The sequence below is a fragment of the Netta rufina genome (assembly GCF_964035555.1).
Source record: "Netta rufina genome assembly, chromosome: 5".
NCBI lineage: Eukaryota > Metazoa > Chordata > Aves > Anseriformes > Anatidae > Netta > Netta rufina.
Genome location: NC_140128.1, coordinates 60187331 through 60204727, shown reverse-complemented (window position 1 = coordinate 60204727; position 17397 = coordinate 60187331). Strand labels below are relative to the sequence as shown.

The window sequence follows — 17397 nt, the reverse complement described above, 5'->3', positions numbered from 1 at the left end:
GGGTAATACTGGGATGTTGTGTGATGCTGTTTCACTGGGGAAACACACCACAGGCCTCCTGAGGTCTTCTGCTGGCCACCTTTTGTGCCCTGGAACCAGCTTTTCCTTGTGGGACAGCCCCTGCAGCCAGTTTATTTAAGAGGAGAGGGTGAGCGTGGGCTAATCCTACTGCCTGTGGGTGATGTGGGCTGGAGAGTGAGGCTGGTCCGTAACCAACCGCAGGGAGCAGAGAGTAGCTGGAGGCAGCGAACTCAGCTGCTGGAAAGGAGGTGTCCCCAAAAATCTGCAGCGAGAGGGTGAATACAAACCTCGTCCCCTGAAATAATGTTTTATGGTATGAGAGCTGGAACCAGCAAGCAGCGTTTGTGAGCAATGAGAATGCAGAATTGGGGAAAAAAAGCAACTTCTGGTGCTTTACAGGTAGAAGAGTGGCTGAGTCCGGGATGGAAATAGATGGAAAACTTATGCACAGATGAAAGGCTTGAAATGAAATACATTATGCATGAGACTAACAGTTGGAATCTGAGAGCCACTTGGAGGTAATCATCTGAAAAGCAGGAACGGTTCCGGGCAACAATTTCAGCCTATTGCAGAGGCACCAAAATGGTTACCAGAAATGCGATTTCGCTTTAAAGCGAAGACAAAGTTATAATCACAGGACTGGAGTGGCATTCGGCGAGCACACCAGACCCAGAGCTCCCGGCCTTTGGTGCTCTTGTGGGCCTGGGCAGAGGCAGGCTGGCTGCTGAGCCTGCCCCGGGACAGGGCTGTGGTCCTGCAGGGGCTGGCAGTGCTGTCCCGTGACTATGCGAGACTGGCTTTGATGTGCCACGCCAGCATCTTTTGGAACAAAATAATTTCTCAGTGCTGCCATGCCGTTGCCGGCTATTTTTCTAAAAATTGTTCCCGTCTGCACATCTGATGCTCATACCGCAAATGGTAATGCACAGAAGCAGCGTGCCCCGAGTCAACGGTTCAGCTGTGAGACTCAGATTAAAGTTTTGGGCCAATCTTTTCAGGAAATTGAAATGCCATTCTTTTCTCTTGCATGTTTGCAGATAGCCGGGTTGATAGAAAATGTGTTCTTCCAGGGCAAAGCCTTCATTAAAGAAGATTAGAAATGATATTTCCTCCTAAGCCAACACTGATAACAGGATTAATACTCAGAAAATGATGGAACAATGAAAACAACAGAGATTCAGGTTGTGCAGCAGGTCAGCCTGCACCTGAAGCCAAAGCCAGCCTTTTGTGTGCGGCAGGTTCTTGGCTCAGGTTCACCGCGAGGATCAGAGACTGACAGCAATTCCCTCCTGAGCGCTGTCTGTTCCGATTCAGATCACGCCGTGCACGTGTAGCAGGCTCCGTGACTGCACACCTGACCTTCCAAGTTTTATGGGACTCACTGATGCAAAGCCGGAGCCAGTGACACCTCCCTCCCTCCAGGCACGTGCCTCAAGCAGCAGCAAGAGGTCTGTGTTTGTTCTCCCCAGCGCAGTGGAAAGGGGATTTGTTTCAGGCAAAGAGATTTATGTTTTTTCTTCTTGCTTTTTTTTTTTTTTTCAGTGGTTCCTTGACCTGTTGTTGTCGCACACAAACTGAGACTCGCTCCTTTTAACCCTCTGAGCATGCAAAAGCAGCAGGGAGATGATTTGGGGAGAAGAAGCAGAGAATTTTAGGCTCAGTTCTTCAGTGCAAATTTAAATTCCTGGACACAAAAAGGGGAGGAGGGTGAGACAGTGGGAGTGAAGTGATGTACCCAGGACTGCCTTGCAGATCAATACTGCAACAGTGTCCTTTGAGCTCTCTCCCTTTATACCTGGGACATCTCCTGGTTTAAAGGGAGATCCCATATGATGGGGGTTGCCACACCTTAACTCATCAGCCTCTGGCACTGAGGTCTGGTGACCTTGTATGAGTTATTTAGCCCACCTCAGCTTGCCCAAAATAAGGTGAAAAGCGTCGGCCAGCCCATAAGGCGTGCTGTTGGGTGCACAGCAGGTACAGGCAGGTGGCCTCAGGTTCATGCTCACTGTGTGCTGAGAGGGGAGCTGCGATGGGGCCTTGCCCAAGTGAGCATCAGCTGGGGCTGAATGAACTCCTTTAAAGGCTTTAGGGTTGGAGTTCACCAAGAAAACAAAAATAATAACAATAAAAAATACACAGAAGAGCTTATTGCTCCAGCAGGAACCCCTCTGGTGCTGAGTTGAATGCTGAGCCGTGGCTGTTACAAAAGCATTGAGGTGGGTGCAGTGGTTCAGGTAGCAGAGAAAGCATAAACCACACAACCTTGCTTTGGGACAAAAAAATTGGGCTGTGCTGCTGTCACTATCACTGTATCTTCACCATTTTATACCATAGCTGGCTAGGTCAGCCCCCTGAAGGGAACTTTCCTGCCCTGCTGTGTTTTGGCCCTGACATGGGAGGGGAAGGGAAGGCCCTTGAAGAGTTGTTGGCCCTTGAAGAGTTTTATCAGTCCTGACAAATCCATGTTTACCATTTTATCAAAGACATCCCATGATGGAGAAGCTTTCTCTTCCTCGGACTGTGCCAGTTCCTTCTCCTGGGAAATTTTCCCAAGCTGTCTAAAACCTGTAAAAAAATGTAATTTAAGCTCATCATTTCTCTTCTTCCACTCCTGGTGGCTGATTATTCATAGTTTAACAGATATTTCTCCACAGACACCGTACTGGTGAGGGCCTTTGCCAGCCTGGTGTGCTGAGATGAATGCTGGCAGCTAGGGAACAAGAAGGCATTAACCTGGCAGATGTCCGAGGTTAGGCATCCTCAAATGTAAATATGAAACCCAGGCCAGGAGAAGAAAAGGAATCATAGCACAAGAACATCAAACAAGAGCTTGGGAAGGATGAATCAAAAGTCATCGTGGCAGAACTCAACTGACATCATCTGCTTGGTCATGAGGGAGAAAAAGAAGAAAAAAAGTGAGATTGAATGTGTCACTGGAGCAGCTCAGCACTGATGCATTTGAGCAGTGTTCATAAGTGTTCATAAGGAGGGAATGCAGCTGGTAAAGTTTCTTTATTGTGAACAAGAGGGTGGCTTCAAGCTCTGCTTCTTGTCACTTGTGACCTTTGAGAGTGATTCTGGTTTGTTAGCCCCATGTTCCTCCTCCCTACGTTGTTTTTATCAGATTCACTTATCCTTAAAAAAAGAGGTAAAAAAGGAGCTGATCTTGCCTTCCCAACCTTTCCATCTTGCACATCTTCCCTAATCTAGTGTCTAGAAGCAAGTTTTGCATTTTTTGGCCAGTTTGGGGGCTGCCTCAGCAGCGCTGTGGCACCTCACTGGGCTCGGGGCTTGCCTGTTTCCCAGAGGTTCTGCACTGCTTGGCCTCCTTCGTGAAGCAGAATTAGGGTTTTCGGCACCTGGGGAAGCACCACGCCAATTGAGGCAGCAATGGGCGATTCAAAGGCATCCCTTTTCCTGGCTATGCAGATGGGCTGCTACCTCTGGAAAGGAAACGGATGTCTTTGCATGGCTCACGGCCTAACAGGGATGTCTGGAGAAGCTCTAATGTCGCTTCTCCACCAGCAGCTGTCTTCTGCATCCTCTTCCATGGCCTCCTGGGTGACTTCTTGTTTTGCAAACAGTTCATCCTTCCTTCCACGTTCCCTCTGAAAGGAGCTTTTTGCTGGAGGGTTTCCTGCTCCTTTCCTTCGTACATACAGCTCTGCCTTCTCAGACATGCCAGTGCAACTGTTCATGCTGAAAACTACATCACTGAAATATCTGGGTTTAAAAAAAAGGAAAGAAGAGGCAATTTTTTTAACTCATGTTGAGGCAATGAGCTGTTTTCCAGCCATGGTCACTTGCACAGATGGTGGGACAATGATCATTCGCAGAGGAACAGCCCAATGTAGGAAATGCCCAACCAGCTGGAGTGCAAGGGATGCTGTCACTGTCCTGCTTCCAGCACGTCTTCCCCTCTCTTGCATCAGATCAGGGTGCACATGAGGGGCTCAGATCGCTGCAGTGACCCCATGGGAGGTGTCTGTCCCTCCACCTGACACACAGACAGTGTCACTGGGGGTGAGGGAGAGCAGGCCTGCTTCTTTTCAAGGGAGACCAAAAGCAGATCAGGTTAGAGTAAGGAGAAAATGGACCCTCAAGGGACCTAATCGAGTTGTTGTTCGTTCCTAACGTAGCAGTCATTAGCAGTTTTTGCCACAACAATACAAATGTGGTAATGTTCTGACAGGCTGGGATAATGTTATCAACTGAATATTGTGAATTTTGTGTTAAGGAGCCTATTCCACATTTAAGGCCTGCGCATCTTTGTTGACAGCATGGACATGTTTCAGCACTGCACAAAAGCAAGGAAATAAATGTAGGCTGAAGGAGCCTGAAAAGAGTAAAACGAATCGTAGGCACGCAGCAGTCACCTATCACCCACAGAAATTGTTTTCATTTGACAAAAAATGGAAACGCTGCCAGGATATTTTGCTTCAGTTTAGGTTATTTGCTGGAATTGTTTGTGGTTAGTAACAAGCGCAAGGTTCACTTGTAATAATAATGTAACCATGGAAATATGATAACTCAAGCTGATGTCAGTCTGATTTGCTGGTAAGATTTATACCCCATTATATTATCCAACGCAATTAAGAAATGATTAGAAAATTAACATTAGAATAGATTAAAATAAAGTATTAGAGGCATAATGTTGGCTGCAGGTCTTTAGCATGGTCCCCAAGTGGACGTTTCTGGATAACGTATCGCCCTGCCTCAGATGTGTTGTTACAATAAGCAAAGAAAGCAATTGCCTTCATTTTACAAACAGGGAATTGTAATGTTCCTCTTAATTTCTGCAATTTCCTGCACGCGTTTTAGTGTGGCTGGTCAGAAATTAACCTAGGAAAAGTAACAAGTGTTAATTGGCCTCATTTCACCGAAACTGGATTCAGTGATCAGCAGGGGTGGAGGATGGAAAGTCAACTGCATGCATCAGGGTGTAGGGGTTTGTTCCCCCAGGAAGGAAATCAGTGCTGAGATGGGGGTCCAAAACATTTGCCCCTTGCTGCCTTGGTTTCTCAGTTGCCAAAATTCATGGTAATGACCTTGCTGGCTTGTGGCTACTCAGGACTGCTGCAATCTCAGAGACTTTGGATGTAAAATTTTCCTCTGCCCAATCCTGCAGTGTGCACAGACTCAATGCTCTAACCTCCTTCATCTCTCTCTGCACGGTGTCACTGTGGTAGCTCTGGAAAGCTTCTCTGGAGCTGAACCTCTGTGTTTTGGATCCACTGCTCATGCAGCCAGTACTTTCTCAGGTCTCCTTTCAGTGGCTGCCATCTGCTGCTTCTTGTCTTGTAAGAACTGTGAGGCAATCATCTCTTTACTCCCTATGTATGAAATACCTGGTGCAAAGGGAACGCATCATTGCTACCACCTGATAATATAATCCTAAAAGCTGAGCCAGGATAATCAAAGAAGATGAGCCATTTCGTAACCGCCTCTGTACCAGACAGAATTACACCTCTCATAACATCCTAGCAACAGAGCTCCTCAATCGCAGTCTCTTCTTCCTTGCAAATACCTCACTGACTCCTCGTATCTTCTGTGTTCAAGTTTAGGATGGCGAACCTGGGATTATTTGGTTTTTGGAGATTTTGGACTGATTAATCCAGTGAAGGAACAGCAACTTTACAAAGGAGTGTACGAGCAAGTCCTGCAGGTGTTGCTGCACGCCAGGAGAGGAATGGAAGATGCTTTCAAGACTTTTTGTCTTGCTGCTTATGGACAATTTATTTTGTTATTTTCTGAACAGTATCTTCCTAAACAAATGGAAGGGACTATTTCATGCTCATCATCCTTGGTCTTTCTGCTGCCTTCAAACTCTTCTGGGTTCTCCCTCATGACCTATGCTCTGCTGAGCTTCATCCTCATTCTTGCAGTCTTCTGTGTCCCTTCCCTTGCTCCCAGCCATGCAGTGAGCTTGGTTCAGTTGAACCAACCTGCATTCTCCTCTCCATGTGATGGACACAGTCGACAGTTTTGGCAGTTCTCATGCTGCTTTTCCCTCCTGTAGCTGATGCACTGCAAAGGATGAACATGGAAATGTAAGCAGGGAGCATGGGAGACTGGCAGCAGCTGATACTTGTCAGAGTGGAAGAGGTGCCTTGGGAGGGAGGAATTGAACAGTAATTTACAAAATGATAAGTGGCAAATAAATACATCTGAACATTAAGGCAGGAGCTACCTACCACTGTATTTTTTATTGGAAGCTGCGTGTACATTGCACGGTGCACAATAGCACAGAAAGAGTTGAAATAGCTCTGCATAAATATTGCATGAAGCCTTGTGTACGAACGCATGCAAAGCACAGAGCTACATACAAAAATTGGCTAAAAAGGGTGAAGGAAAATGTATGAGCTCTGTGTTTCCCTATCTGGAGAGCTTCTGGTACCTGCTTGGGAAAGCAACTGGCATTGCAACACAGCTTTCAGCATAAACATGCTCAGAGGGTGCTGCGTGCCAAGCCCTGTGCAGGAGATGGAGCCATGGAGAAGGTTTTTTGGTCAGCAGCAGTGGCCTATAGGTTGTGGGCTGGGCCCAAGTCCAGTTCTGGGCCTTTTACGGGCAGAGAGAGATAAAATAAGTAGAGGGGCATTGGTCCAGTACGGGACTTGGCTTTTTTTTTCCAGCTTTGCTTAGCAACCCCAGTCACTCCTTTGCCCTTGGGGTATCCCTTGTCCTTTCAGTGTTTGTCAGTTCTTTCTGTGGCTGCAATTTCATGGTCTCGTGGATCTGGCAGCACTGACACTGCTCCCCAAAGAAGTGGCCCTGCCTTCTCTGGCTGCTTGCTCCCGCACCGCCTCGCCTCCCTGCTTTTGCTGGCACATACAGCTACGTCTACATTAGTAGCCAGGACAGGATTTACCGCGCAGTATCGCCGTACTGAGGGCCTGCTGTCCATGCTGTATGTATTTCAAGGGTGCTGCTCGTTGTGTTCTTATCCCGCAGACTGCCCATTAATGAACACCCATTAGTGGCTGCAGCACTTTGGGTGTGCTCCCTCCTCCTGGTTTTCTTTTACCCCAAACCAGCTCGGTGCATTTGCTCTCAGATCAGCCCGTGATGTGAATCGAAGCACGGCAAGCCAGAACGATCTCGAGGGCTGGTTCCAAAAGGCACTCCTAATCCAAACTGAAATATTAATGCAGATGCACTCTGTCGACACGGCTGTGTGGTGAACCAGATCTGGGAACAGATCAAAAGCAAAAAGAATGGAGCTGGCTTTAGCATCAGCCGTTCTCTGAGGTGATGCCTCAAACATTTGGGAGGGACTGAGGGCTGGTTATGAATGCTCTTTTTAGAAAGCACTTTATGTTGGCTTGAAATGGCTGTGAAATAGCGATTTGTGTGAGCTGCTGGCTCTTTGCAACGAGGACCAGCACCTACAGGGGACAAAGCAGGTGGATGGCACCCCGCAACCCATCGCCTTCTGCAGACAGCATGGGAGTGGGGCACTAACTTTGTGTGAGACCTCTCCGTACCACAAACAGCCCTAATCTCCTGCGGAGCAGAGGGAGAGCAGGAAAGAGCAGTTCATTATGTCTGGGAGAGCTGCTGTACCAAACAAACCCCGTATTGTGAAGGGCTCCCTGAATGCTTTCTTCTCTCCTCTTCCATTCTCTCCCCTCAGAACACACCCGGAACTTAGTTTTTGCTCTATTTTCATTCTAACGTTTTTCTTTCTTTTTTTTTTTTTTCTTTCTTCTTGAGCACTTCCCCCCACCCCCCCTCTTTCCACCGCCTACCCATTGTGAACCTAATTGCACGTCCCAGGCTGCAATTAGTCCACATGCTGTATGAAGTTCACTTCATTATGGCTTTTTCAGCCAGTCCACTCCAACGGGCTTTGCAGCAACACCTCGCCGGTGCTTTGATCCCAGTGCCCACGCTGCCGCCTGGCACAAGAATGATAAAAATCCTAGAACCACTAAGGTTGGAAAAGCCCTCCAGGATCACCTGGTCCATCCCCCTACCACCAAGGTGACCACTAAACCGCGTCCCCAAGCACCAGGGGACATGGCAACCTTCCCTTGAACACCCCCAGGGACGGGGACTCCCCCAACTCCCTGGGCAACCCGTCCCAACGCCTGCCTGCTCTCTGAGCAGAAATGTCTCCTCATTTCCCACCTCAACCTCCTCTGGCACAACTTGAGGCCATCTCCCCTGCGCTCCCCACCTTCCCCCTGCTCTCCCCACCGCCCTGGGCTGCTCTCTCCCCATTTCTTTTCCATTTTCCAGCTGCCCAGCACCCCGACGTGCCGCTGAGGGGCTTTTCAGAGCCCTCACCCATCCCCAAACCGCCTCCGTCTCCTTCCACCGGGGCACGGCGGCGCCCACCACCGACCCCCGGCGGCCCCGCAGGAGGGAGGCGGAGCTGAGGAAGAGGAGGAGGAGGAGGAGGACGAAGAGAAGGAGGAGGAGGAGGAGGAGGAGGAGGAGGAGGGCGGAGCGGCGGTGGGCGGGCGCGGGGCGGTGGCAGCAGCCGGGCTCCCCGCGGCCCATTCGCCACCGGCACCGGCGGCCCCGGAGGCAGCGGCGGCCCCGGCAGCGCGGAGCTCGGCGGCCCCCCGAGGGCAGGGCCCGGAGGCAGCGGCGGAGCCCCCCCTCCCCTGCGGCGATGAAGGCCAGCCCCGGGGCCGCAGCCTCGGCGGGACCCGGACCGGCTCCGGCACCGGCACCGGGATCGGGGCCGGTCCCGGGAACGGGGCCGTCGGGGGGAGCCGATGCTCGCTGGAGGGAGAAGGGCGAAGCGGAGGCGGAGCGGCAGCGCACCCGGGAGAGGCTGGAAGCCACGTTAGCCGGGCTGGGCGAGCTGGACTACCTGAGGCAGAGGCAGGAGCTGCTGGTGAAGAGCCTCCTGCTGCGGCGACCCCCGGGGGCGCAGGGGGGCCGAGGGGAGCAGCAGGCGGGCGAGGGGCCGCCGCCGCGGAGCCTGGAGGAGAAATTCCTGGAGGAGAACATCCTCCTCCTGCGGCGGCAGCTGGTGAGCCCCCGGGACCTCGGGGTGCTTGGGGTGGCGGCAGGGCGGGTGGGGACACCCCGGCACCGCAGCCCGACACCTCGTCCCGTCGGGGCTGGGGGTCCCGGTGATGCCCCGTGCTCCCCGCGGCTCCCTGCCCTCATCCCGGGGGGAGCCCGGGGGTGGCTCTCGGGGACCGGCTGGAAGGGAGAGCCCCGACGGGGGTCGTCGCCGCCGCCTCCCGCAGCCTCGGCGGCGTTTTGGTGGTGGCTGCCCGGCCCTGACTGCCATTCAAGGCAAGGGATGCGCTCCCCTTGCCTTGAATGGAAGTGGGAAGCGAGCTCCTGGCTCGGCGAGCCCCAAAGGAGGCGCCGGGAGCTGCGGCGGGCTCGGGCTCGGGCCCCGCGCGATAAGGGGCTGCTTTTAGGGGAAGGGGGCTCGTGCGGGAAAGGGAGGCAGGCGGCACGAAGCGGCAGATCGGTTTGCAGTGAAAATAGCCTACAGCTGCGCCTGGCCGCCTTTGTGCGCGGCTCAGCATTTGCTTTCACCGGGGGAGAAGTTGGACGGCGTGATTTATTATTTGCTCCCCCTCCCCGCCTTTTTTTTTTTTTTTTTTTTTTTTCATCCTAGCCTTTTGGTGCACCTCATGTAGGCTGATTCCCTCTCCTAAAAGCCAAAATGATGATCTCGCTGCTCGGCAAGAGCCGTAGCCAAGTACCAGGGCACCGCCACCCGAAGAGGGGCTTTGTGGCAGCGCTTCCATTTGTGCACTTGACGTTGCAGGCAGGGTGCTGGCTGGGCTGGGGGGACAGCGGGGGCAGTAGGTGGCGCCCTCAGGCACCGCTCAAACCCCAGCCCGGCTCCCAGCCTTCTCCAGAAAGGTGGGAGAAGACTTGGGTCACCCCTTCGGTTCTCCAGGGATGGCGATCAAAGCCAGCGCGGCTTCAAACGGCCTCGTTCGTGCTGTTGGCGTTCGCTTTCCCTTTGCCCGAGGACTGGCCCTCCCCAGGGAGAGGTTGTCCTTGATTTAATGGGTTCAGAGCGAGCCCAGATATGAGCATCAAAACTCTTTGTGAGGAGTGTATTGGAGCACCGCTGGGCACAGATCAAATGATGCACTTGGAAAAAGAAAAAAAAAAAAAAAGAGATAAACCTTCGCCCTGCTTCCCCTACTTTCCCCAAAGCCAGAACAATTAAAGAGTATGAAGCAGAACAGATGATGGATAAGCAACATTATAATACACACAGGGAAACTGATTGCATTGACCGTGGGTTAATGAGTGCCTTACAAAATCATTTCTTATTGCTTATTTTATGCCATCAAATTACCTTCATAAATAGCCTTAGAATTCATCTCGCAGCAATTTTGTACAATTATAATGGGAGAAGAGGAAGAATTTCTCTTCCTTCCTGCTGCACTGCAAAACTAATAAAAGGGCGGTGATCCCAGCTCTGGGAATCTTGCTGCCTCTGTGGTGGAATATGGGCTTATACCGTGCAGCAGAACGAGGCGGTTCCCACACTACAGACACTTGTTGGCAGAGCCGCTCATCCCATTGTGTGAACAGATGTGATCTCTGACTAGCATCACTGCGGTGGTGAACGTCCCCTGTTACACTGGCAAAGCTGTATTTTCCCTGAAGTAACCCATTTCATATGTGCAGGTCTGGTTTTACCATATCATACAAAACAGCTTTGTTGTTACAGCTGCGTTCTCGCAAAAGAGCGCTTTGCCAACACAGTGTATTGTGGGGCACGCTCCTTATGTGGAGCTGGCTGGAAAAGGCTGGAATGAAGTGCCTGCATAATTCTTCAGTTAAGTGTTTATCCAGAGCATGTATCTAGAATTTCAGGACTTTGTCCGGTTTGTAATTTCTTATTTTTTAAAGAGCGTTGACATGATGCTCAGAGGGAGAAGGCTGATAGTCTGTGGAACCCCTTTGTGTCTGTCCCACTGAAGGAGCTGACGTTTTTCATCTTGTCTTCCAGAACTGCTTGAGGAGGAGGGATGCTGGCCTATTAAATCAGTTGCAAGAGCTAGATAAGCAAATAAGTGACCTCCGTCTGGACGTGGAAAAAACAACAGATGAACACCTTGAGACAGACAGTCGTCCAAGTTCAGGTAAGGCCAATGTGCAGCAGGACGGAGCCTCTGAGTACCTAGAATTAAGCAGCCTGTAATTTTCAGTACTACACCAGAAAATGTCTATAGCACATTCACACTCTGATAATTAGTGCCAACTAGGAAAGTTCACCTACTACTAGAGAGGTTGCTGTTTGTAGACAACATATTCAGAGGGATGTTTCAAGCTTAATTGGGTTTTTAGTGTTTGGGTCACGTTTTTTTCTCAAGGCCACCCACAAAATGTTCCAGTCCTCCTGTGTATTAGGAAGGAGGTTGCAGGAAAAATGGTAAAAGCAAGCAGCGACAGCAGGAAAAAGATGTCAAAGTTAATCTTGCAGCCAGATGGAACAGTGAATCTTAATATCTGATCCCTGATTTATTGAATTTCATTCCATTCTAATTGTGTTGAAGCCAATAAATGGTATTTAACTATGGGGAACCTTCCTTAGCAGCATCTAGACTTTTGATGGCAATAAAAAGTGGAAAACCCACCAACCAATCACTTGCACTGTTAAAACCATTGCTTATTTCTAATTTGAACTTGACTTGCTCCCATACTGATTTATTTTCAAATGCTTTTCTCCCATAGACTAAGGTCTTTTCTAATGCTCAGCTTTTTCTCCTCTTGGAGGTGCTATACATTTTAATTCCCAGCTTTTTTTGATGAGCTAAACAGGTCAAGTTCATTAAGTCATTTGTTTCAAGGCATTTTTCCAAGCTCTTAAATAGCTTTATGGCCCCTTTCCATTTTTTTAGCTTTGTTTTAAGCATGCTGGATTTGAGGACTAGGCACACCGTTCCAATGTCTTTCTTTACCAATGCCATATAGACTGGTGAAGTCATTTCCCAACTGCTATTCATTAGTCTCTTTGTACATCCAGCAATCTCATTAGCTTTTTTCTTTTTTCCTTTTTTTTTTTTTTTTCCATATCATTAAGCTTGATTGAGCTGCTTTTCCATGCTGACTAAGTCCTTTTCAAGAGAATTGTTTTCCAGGATGCATCCTCGTTCTGTAGATATGATCTGCATTCATTTTTCCTAAATGTACAATTTAAATCTTGATTATAGTGTGTTGTATTTTTCTTGGGTAGACCGTGTTTACCAAGAAATAAAAATTTCTGTGCCTGCACATTTTTTACTCTTCTTCTTTCATGGCATCCTAAATATTATATCTATGTCCAGAACTTTTTGAAAATAATGGATTGCATTGGGCCCAACACTTGGTAAAAATTCTGTAGTCAGGTGATAGCTGGGGAGTCTGTGTTGGAATATGCTATTAAATGAGTGGGCTGGCAAACACAGCCTGGAGCCTTCTAGCTAAAATCCATAAGCCCCTGTAAAGGTTAAAACCCCAGCCCCTATAAAGGTTAAAAAAAATAAAGTTTAAAATATCATATGCTGAATAAAGTTGTGCTCTTTTACTTTTAAGTGCCTTACTATTAAACTGAATTCTTCGTAGCAGTAAGGATATTACTAAATTGTGCACTGCTTTTTTGGATGACTGAATGAAATCCCATAACTAATTGCAATAGAGTAAGCCAACATAAACACAAGCATGACTGCCTTTCTAGGGACACAAATGGTAACTTTGTGTAGACATAACTAATATAAATCCGAACTCTTATTTTTATAGGGTTTTATGAGCTGAGTGATGGAGCTTCTGGATCGCTCTCGAATTCGTCTAACTCTGTCTTCAGTGAGTGTTTATCCAGTTGCCATTCTAGCACTTGCTTTTGCAGCCCTTTGGAGGCAACACTGAATATCTCAGATGGACGCCCTAAATCTGCAGGTATAGTAAAAGCAGGTCGAATACATCATACTCCAGGAGGTGGCTTTGGCTTTGGAAACACTGCCTCAGGAGTATCTGGGTTGGATTAACCCTTCTTCTTTTCATTTGATGTACTGTGCTCTGAAAAGATTCCAGTGCCTATCATGTGCATGTGTCATGAGGCAGGACCGTTTGCCTTCCACCACTCCAGCCTCACATGTGAATCTGTTGCCCTAAACGTATGAAAAAAAAACCCACACATGAAAATATGACAGCTGCTCTACCCAGTAGAGGGCAGTGGTACATACGCACATAAACACATTAGTCGGCTATTTTCTCATGATTTCTTTTAGAAAAGCATTTTTACTAAACAGCAGTAATTAGAAGTACCTCCACAGCCATGCAATATAGCCACACTTGTCCTTATTAAAAGTGACAGGGTAAGGAGCTAGCTGCAGGTCGCAAGTTGGTCTGTTTGTAGCAGTCATTTTGTCAGTTCTGAAGGTCCTTAACACCCAGGTGACCATGTTGAGGTGTGTTCTTCGTTTAGGTATTATAGGCAAATAGACAACATGAACAGGGAAAACGTATTTAGTCCCTGGCAGAGAGCTGTTGACTTTCCTTTGATGACAGGCTGAAGTTGCAATCCTTAATTTATATGATGGTAAAATAGGAAGGCCTCCTCTGTCCTAATCTGTTCTGCTTCAGTAGGACTTTTGTGATTGAGCATTACTGGTTGAAGTTGCAGCCATACTCATTCAAAAGCCTTAAGTCCATTCTGGGTTGTGGAGGATGCTCGTAACCATAGTATTTCTAATTTCCATTCTGCTCTTTAAGGTTAACTTATAGTGAATTTTTGTGAATCGAGGACAAAATAATTCACGTTCTTCTGACTCAGAAGTGGGAAAATTCAGCCTGGGATACATTCTTTCTGAGATGCTGAGAACTCCTCTAAGTTATCCTTTGAGCAGCTTGAGGTAATTTAATGTTCCCTGTTGAAAGGTATATGGGATTTTCAGCAGCCATACATAAAAAGAAAAACATGCATAAGGCTTTCCAGCAGATTGCTTTGCTGTTTTTTTTTTTCTTCTGTGTACAACATGAAATCTAAAACTCTCATTAATCATACCGTCTCACTTTTAGGGATGAAATTTCTCAAACTGGCACGTTTCAAAGAAGTTTTTTTGGCAACATTTCCTGACTCTGACATAGAATTTAGGAAATGTGGGAAAACTGTGAGGTGATCTGGAGGAAGTGCCTGTTCTTACCTTCCCTGTTCTCCCTCTCCTGCCCACACAGGAACATCATCTCTATCAGCTAATTTCATCAAAGTATGTGAGACCTCTTTTGAAATAAGCCTTAGATAAGTGGCAAGCACTGAGCATTCAAATTTGAGAACCCTGGCTGAAGTTTCTAGCCCAAGGGTAGAAAACAAAACTGACAGTGATCTCCAAGGATCATTTAGGTTGTCCCCCTACCCAGGAAGACAAAATGAACTAAACCTTAAGAAAATAATAATCGTAGGTGCTTGGATTGAAGCCTTGCTTGTAAGGTTGCTTGTCTCCTAAGTGCCTTAGCCATTAAATCTGACTCATGCATCTTGAAACGCACTGGATTTATCTTCCACAACTCTCTTTGCAGAGCCAAGGCTAGGTTATCGGCTGTATTGACCTGCAATCCTTGTACTTGTGTGGAAAAACGAGCCTGTTTCCCATTCTTTCACCTCTTATTGTTCAAAATGCACACCTATTATTTACAATTTTGCAATTATGAATAGTTATCATGCTAATAGTAATTATAATAATAACAACAATAAAATTAAATCTGGATTTTAGTTTTTGACCCAAGACATACTTGGAAAAATCTGGAAGTGAAATTTGTCAGTAAGCTAGAAGCAATTTGTTGGTCTCTTGTCTATGTTTTTTGTTTCCCTTTGGGCAAAGTAAATTCAGAGTTATACATCTGAGGCCCACGGTGAGTTATACAGGTGACAGTATAACACACAAACAGGAGAGACCCTTACAGGCTTCTGGGTGGCTTGGATATTAAACAGGAAGCTCTTAGCAGCCTAGGCACAAGTTTGAAATCAATGTAAATACTCTCATCAGGGCTGAGATTTTTATTTTTTCAACAATTTAGTCATGTTGACGCAAACCCTCCCTAGCTGCAGGTGGGAAGAGACCCGTAGAAGAATAGTGCTGCTTGTATAGCTGTTGAGCAGCATCCCTGATAGAGAGATTTCTCCTGTTTGAACAGCACTGCCGTACTGAAAACATTACACTGCTTGTGTAGATGAGACCAGAGCCCCTGACAGCGTGTGAAAAACAGCAGGACTGTCACTGGCAGGCTCTCTAAACTCTTCTAAAATGCCTTTCAGATCTCATAGGCTGGATGGATTATAATAAGGAAGGCCAGCATGAGGACCAGACCGCAGGCTCTGTCTGTCGCTCTTTGTCCACACCGCACTCAAATTCCCTCGATGTCGTTGCAGATGTCCACCCAAAGTACCAGTGCGATCTGGTGTCTAAAAACGGGAGTGACGTCTACCGGTACCCCAGCCCTCTCCACGCGGTCGCTGTGCAGAGTCCCATGTTTCTTCTCCCTGTGACTGAGAACCCACAACGAGAAGAGGAGAGACTCGGCTGCGATATTACCGACGTTTGCGCTGGATCTGAAATAGACTCAGGAAAAGCAGCCGATGCCTTTCTCCCGCCGGGCTCCTGGCCTGCGTCATGCCCATCCGCCAGCAAGAGGATAGACGGCTACATCTTAAGCCTGGTGCAGAGAAAGACTCACTCTGTAAGGACTAACAAACCAAGGACAAGTCTCAACGCTGATCCCACCAAAGGGATCTTGCGACATGGCAGCATGTGTGTCAGGCAGGCTGCTGGGGCGGTTTCGCACAGCAACGTCGTGAACCTGAAGAGCACGAAGCAAGCGTGCTTGCCGCCCGGTGGGACGGCCGCTTTGGACACCGTGGTGTCCTCCCCGCTTAAGCAGAGGCCGAGGGAGGCAGGTGGTGAGCAGGTGGAGAGTAGAAAGGTGCCTTTGCCCCCAGCTTTTCCACCTGGTGCAGCGAATGAAGCTCAGAGCAAGCATCTGCCACGTGGGGCCAAGCCAGCGCCTTCAGAGCTAAACCGGCACGCGGTGGCTACCACGGGGGATGTTCCCAAGGAAAGCGGCCAGATCTTTGCTGCATCTCCCAAAGAGAGCCCAGGGAAGCCGGTGGTGCTGCAGCCAGAGACCAGGGTCAGCCAGCCTCCCAAAAAGGTTCTGCTGAAGAGCAGCTTGCAGGCGACTCACACCTCCTCGCCTCCTGTGGAGGAAAGGCCCACGCTGGATTTCAAAAGCGAGGGCTCCTCTTCTCAGAGCCTCGACGATGGGCTGCTGGTGAACGCCCAGTACATACCGGCCCAGCAGCAAAGCGTTAAGCTCCACAAAGGCACCCGAAATGTCAAGATTTTGAAAAGCTCGGCGCTGAAACACAGGCCGCACCTCGCCAACGGGCTGGAAAACAGCGCGCAGACATTGCGGGAGAAAGGCAAGCCGGTCGGCAAGAAGTGCCGCTTTCCTGAGGAATTGGATACAAATAAGAAACTGAAAAAGCCCTCCTCCAGGGGGAAGAGGAGCAGCGGCTTGCAGCCGGAGTCTGGCCTCCAGGGCCGGCCGGCCGGCCTCCATAAATCGGTAATCAGATCCCACGGACACGGCCGGGAGGTGGTGGTGGCCAAACCGAAACACAAGCGGGCCGACTACCGCCGGTGGAAGTCGTCGGCGGAGATTTCCTATGAGGAGGCCCTGCGGAGGGCGAGGAGGAACCGGCGGGACGGTGTAGGAGTCTACTCACAAGTCCCCCTGCCATATGTCAGCCCCTACGCCTACGTGGCCAGCGACTCGGAGTACTCGGCGGAGTGCGAGTCTTTGTTCCACTCCACCGTGGTGGACACAAGCGAGGACGAGCAGAGCAACTACACGACGAACTGCTTCGGAGACAGCGAGTCCAGCCTGAGCGAGGTGGAGTTCGTCGGGGAGAGCACCACCACCAGCGACTCTGATGAAAGCGGGGGCCTCATTTGGTCCCAGTTTGTCCAGACGCTCCCCATCCAGACGGTCACGGCTCCGGAGCTGCATGAAAATGCAGCAAAGGCCTTTGTCAAAATCAAAGCCTCCCACAACCTCAAGAAGAAAATCCTGCGCTTTCGGTCAGGCTCCCTGAAGCTCATGACGACCGTCTAGTGAAGGGACTTGGTGGAATGTATCTGTTTCTGCTTTCGGAAGCAAGGTGCTTTTGTGTACATATTTCCACAGATTTTTTTTTTTTTATACAAATATTTAAAACTTAAGGTAAATTATGTCACTTGTCTTCAGAACTTGGGTGGATACTAGTGCCTTTTAAGTGGAAATAAAAAACATTACACTTGTTTAAAAAAAAACAAAACACAACACTGCCATTTCAGTGGTGAACAGCCTCCAGTGCATAGTATCAGAAGGCTTTGGAAAAAAAGGCTAATGTTT

General features: G+C 48.8%; 1 protein-coding gene across 1 annotated transcript; it reads left to right on the top strand.

The window, feature by feature from the left end:
• Positions 1-8647: 8647 nt before the first annotated feature.
• Positions 8648-17174, top strand: DACT1 (dishevelled binding antagonist of beta catenin 1; the record flags this gene model as incomplete). The annotated part of the gene is made up of 4 exons (XM_084288015.1): positions 8648-9013; positions 10979-11111; positions 12748-12903; positions 15374-17174. The coding sequence occupies 4 exons, from the start codon at positions 8648-8650 to the stop codon at positions 17116-17118; spliced, it is 2400 nt and encodes a 799-aa protein (XP_084144141.1). The 3' UTR covers positions 17119-17174.
• Between the last annotated feature and the right edge of the window lie 223 nt (positions 17175-17397).